General features: G+C 42.0%; 1 protein-coding gene across 1 annotated transcript; it reads right to left on the bottom strand.

The window, feature by feature from the left end:
* Positions 1-332: 332 nt before the first annotated feature.
* On the bottom strand, positions 333-917 carry LOC145802705 (pectinesterase inhibitor-like). The gene has a single exon (XM_082895469.1). The coding sequence runs from the start codon at positions 915-917 to the stop codon at positions 333-335; it is 585 nt and encodes a 194-aa protein (XP_082751595.1).
* Between the last annotated feature and the right edge of the window lie 3,803 nt (positions 918-4,720).

The following is a 4,720-nucleotide window of genomic DNA, read 5'->3' as shown; positions in this document are numbered from 1 at the left end:
TATAATTTAAGTTCTACTACATGAGTGATTTTGTATACCTAATTATATATTTGCAATGTCTTTAAATTAAACTTTTAATTAAAAAATGTTATCTAATAATTTAATATTTATAAAAACTTTGATTCATTAGTTCATCATGATAGCCAACACCCTAATTAATTGAGTTCAATACTAGTACCATATGATTCAATCTTCTCAAATCCATTTCAAACTCAAATGAAAAAAAAAAAAAAAAACCTCCACTGCTAAAGGTGCAAAACATTTCACCTACAGCCATGATTTCAAGCTCCAAGTTCATACTCGATTCCTTTTAGGATTGCCAAGTCTTGGATTCATGGAAGCCGGGTAAATGAAGAATATGAATCGTCATATAATGACTTAGAAGAAACCTTGATTACATCGCAAAGAATTTCAAATTCCTTATTCCATCTTCTGCGGTCAGATGAGTAATTTACTGAATTTTCAAATTGATTTTTGCAATCACGAACTTCTTCCTTAACATCATTTACTTTAACTGCTATGCGCTTATAGTCACCATCATAGAAGAGTTTCTTGGTTTGCTCAAGGTCTCTAATGGCATCCTGATAATTTTTGTAACACGAGCCATATCGGTCTGTGAATGAGTTGTATCTGTCCTTCCATGCATCATATCTGTTATCATAACGAGAATTAAGAACCCCAAGAATGTCCCTAGCCTTAGAGGATGCTAAGTCAATTGCAATCTCAGTTAGGCCACGAATATCAGCAACTGAAGCACGCCAATCAGATTTCATAAGCTTTATGCACTCATGCTGATCAATAGTCTTAGAACATATTTGCTTGAGCTTAGTATGTTGTTTAGCAAAGGAGGGACCAATCAACATGAACATGAATACAAGAGAAACTAGCATGGAACAACTACCAAAAAACGATGCCATTTTCAATTCTCTATTTCTGGATTTGTTTTTTTTTGTTCTTCCCTCTTGGCTAGTATGGGAAGTAGGAGAGACTCTTATATAGTACTTTTAATTTAAGGGACTCTCAATTAAAACATTTGATCTTGTGTTTCACGAACTGCTATTTAGTATTTTAACAGAAAATTTATTTTGAAATTGAAATTTTATTTAATATATTTATTGCATCTTTATAAGTTTCTTCTCAATGCATTACCTCGGTTACAGGATGAACTGTTCATATGCATATTGCTATTTTTTATTTCCTTATTTATTTATTTATTTATTTATTGGGTGAGAGAACAAATAACCTTTGCTAATTCTTCTTAAAGAAGCAAAATGTGTCTCTTAAAATTTTTGAAAAAAAAAACCATGAAAATTATCTTACTAATTATCAATATAATATGAGATTTTTTTAAAATTTAAAAAATGTGACCGCCCCTACACCCCTAAATCAGTCATTTTTATGTTTAAGCACCATAAAACAAAATCCGTAAATTTGAACTCCTTGCCACAACCCACTATAATTAAGTAATTGGGAGTCACCATCTAAGTAAATATAAATTTTCAAACCACATAAAAAAAAATAGAAAAACAACACATGTTTTTGAAACCAAAGATTAATTTGGTAGATGACACATTTCTTATAAAGTCTGATGTTTGGACTTGATGCTTGAACGTTTAGGTCTAAAGCGAAACATTTTGGATTGCGATAAATAAAAATAAAATTTATTGACGTCCATAGGTAGTGTTAGGTTTTATTTTTGGTAATCCCGTTTGACAAAACTCCTTTCAGTTGTATTTATTTTCGCACTTTTATTTCAGTGAGGCTATGAGTGTTTAGATGTGAATCCAACCCGAATTGTGCCTTTCAGAGAAGTTTGTGATGACAAAGCTTTCAAGATTGCCACTTCGCTGATTATGACGGGGATCGAGCTGCCCGGTCAGCTCGCGGGGGTCGAGGGGGCAGCGCCCCTTGGCGGGTCCGGGGCAGCGCCACGGCGGGGTCGAGGGGCAGCGCCCCCGAAGCAAAATGCAAAAATGCATTCCAAGTTGTCTGTTCGCTCGAGCGGACATACCCGCGCTCGAGCGGAAAATTCCTGGTTCCAGCAGTTTTGGTCGCCTGTAAAAGTACTGAGATGTGTAATTTTGCACTCGAGCGGGTTCTCTAGTGCTCGAGCGGACCTCTGTTTTATCACGCGCATATTTTGCTGAAGCCGCTCGAGCGGGATGTTGGGCGCTCGAGCGGAGATCGCGGGACAGATTCTATAAATTCGCGTGTTGGGTCAGATTTTAGGATCACTACTCCAGATCTTCTTTTTGGATTCTAGGGTTTATATCTGGGGATACTTTGTGAGTTTTCTTTGATGTTTTGATTGTGTATTCAACTCATGTTCTAAAGAGTATACATCAAAGGTTTTGTTTGGTTTACAAGTTCTACAAAAGAGAGAGTTGTTCTTCGGTGGATTCTGAAGAATTCGAGCCTGAAGCTTTGGTGGATTCCGGGGTGGCTCATCGTAAAGACAATTCTGAGGTGAAGACGGGTTGGAAGAGGCACATAGAGGTTGGTTCAATTAGGCGTGGATTCGCTAGGTAATTGAGAGTATACCTGTGTAATTCCTTTAAATCTTCTTAGTGGATTGTTTTGTGGCTGTTGCCCATGGTTTTTTTATCACAGTTGGAGGTGTCCAATTGTGGTTTTTTTCACGTAAAATCGTTATGTCTCTTTGTCTTGATTGTTTGATTGGGATTGTTATATTCTGCTTAAAATTGATACATAATCACAAATCAACATCTAGGGGATTTCTAGATTTTTCAGGTAGCATAGCTGTGAAGGAGTTGGATTGGGATGAGCTGTAAATCTAGGGACTTGGGGTGGTTGCTGTGCGCCTTGCATAGCAGCCACTGTTGTACATCAAATCGACTCATTTTGGAGCTCATTTTGATGATCCGAGCCGTTCACATTTTAAATACATTGAGTAAAACATACCTGCAAACAATCAAATTAATCAAATATCGTTAACCCTTCCATCCACTCACATTTGTATATACAAAAATAAATGACAATTGTGATTTAAAACATTAAAATGAATACAAATGTGAATTGATAAAGAGTCTATTGATATTCGATCAACTTGATTTTTGACAAGTATGTTCTACTCGATGTTCTTTAAAAATTGAAAGGTTCGGATGATGAAAATAAAATCCGAAATAATTCTCATGAGCCGCACAATAGTCACTAATGTGCAAACCGCATAGCAGTGACTCCTGATCCTAAATCTAGACAATTTGGGTTCAATTCTCATTAGGGACTTAACCAATATATATTGTTTGCATATTTAAGATTTACTCTAGATTCACCATGGTTGAGAGGGAAATTTATGATCTGGATTGGGCCGTGGAATTGGGCCGGACAGATTTGGGCCGGACAGAGTTGTGCCGGACAGATTTGGGCCGGACAGAGTTGTGCCAAACAGATTTGGGCCGAACAGGTGTTGGGCCAAGTTGTGTGGCCCGGCCTTGAAGGAAGCGGCTCGGTTAAGGTAGTGCATGGATTGACCGAGCTGCAAGGATCCGTGGTTACGAAGCCGGTCAGGTAAAAGGTCCAGCGCCAGGAAAGGCAAGGTTGGACCGAGGTACCTGTTTGCTCGGCAGGTAGGTCGACCGCAGACAAGCGTGAGTTGTCCCGAGCTCAGCTTTGCCGAGATGCCACCGAGTCCGGTCCTCATCTAAGCTTAGCTGTTGGAGTACTTGGGCATGAAGCGCAACATGGCAGACGATGGCCGAGATGGTACTGCCCGGCTGCCGAGCTCCTAGGAGAATGGGCAGACAGTTGGGTTAGGTGGTGCTCAGCAAGGTTTATGTTGACAGATGGGATAGCAGTGCCACGTGTTGAGAGGTCACTGGGAGTAGATTTGGGGCGCAGAAGGTATATAAGCACGTCTGCGCCCCCCATACGCAAAAAGGATGAACACTTTGTAAGAAAACTCCTACACTCTAACACTCCTCTCTCTCTCCCTATCCTAAGGTGTGTGCTAACTTGATCGTCGGAGGGTTTTTCCGGCCACACACCGCCGGACAGCTCACAGTTATTTGCTCGCAGGTGATCGGACGTAAACGGAGCTTAGAAGAAAGGAGTACGGGCTCGCCAGAATATTTTCTCCCCGTACAATTGGCGCCGTCTGTGGGAAGCTTGACAGATAAAACCTTGTCTTCCAGGCTCATCTGATCGCCGTCCATGGCGAACAACGACGAGATTCCGTTGTCCGCCATCGATGGAGCTACCCCGGAGTTCACCCGACGGAGAGAAGGACATCCTGCCATCCTTTCAATGGCAAACTTGGATAGGTTCACTGGAGGACAGTCAGGAGACGCGCAGAAGAAGTTATGGTCATTAACGAAGTCCAGGCGGTCATCGGCGGCAGAGAGAATCACATGCCCGACGTCTGGAACACAAGTTGAGGGACCAAGACGCTGTCATCCGGCGAATGGCGGCGTAGATGGAGGAGTTGAAGCGGCATGTCAAGGGGAAGGGTGTAGATAGAGTGGTAGACCACAGAGAGTGCACCCCATCCCACCGTTCAGAGAAGTCCAGCGCGCAAGATAGCACTTACCAGGCCTCACGTCCGGTGACGACGTCGAGCTATTCCTATTCCGCTCGTTCAGAGGACTTGCGGGCAGTCTTGAAGGAACGGGCTCGCCGGCGGGAGGCTCAAAGGGTACCGGCGTTCCAGCGGCTATCCTACAGGGTTCATGCTAGCGAGGAGGTCGGAATGCCCCCACCCCGC

The sequence above is a fragment of the Camellia sinensis genome, chromosome 11, assembly GCF_055761805.1.
Source record: "Camellia sinensis isolate YWXY chromosome 11, ASM5576180v1, whole genome shotgun sequence".
NCBI classification, from domain to species: domain Eukaryota; kingdom Viridiplantae; phylum Streptophyta; class Magnoliopsida; order Ericales; family Theaceae; genus Camellia; species Camellia sinensis.
Note: the sequence above shows the minus strand (reverse complement) of the source record. Positions and strands in the feature narration are given on the sequence as shown.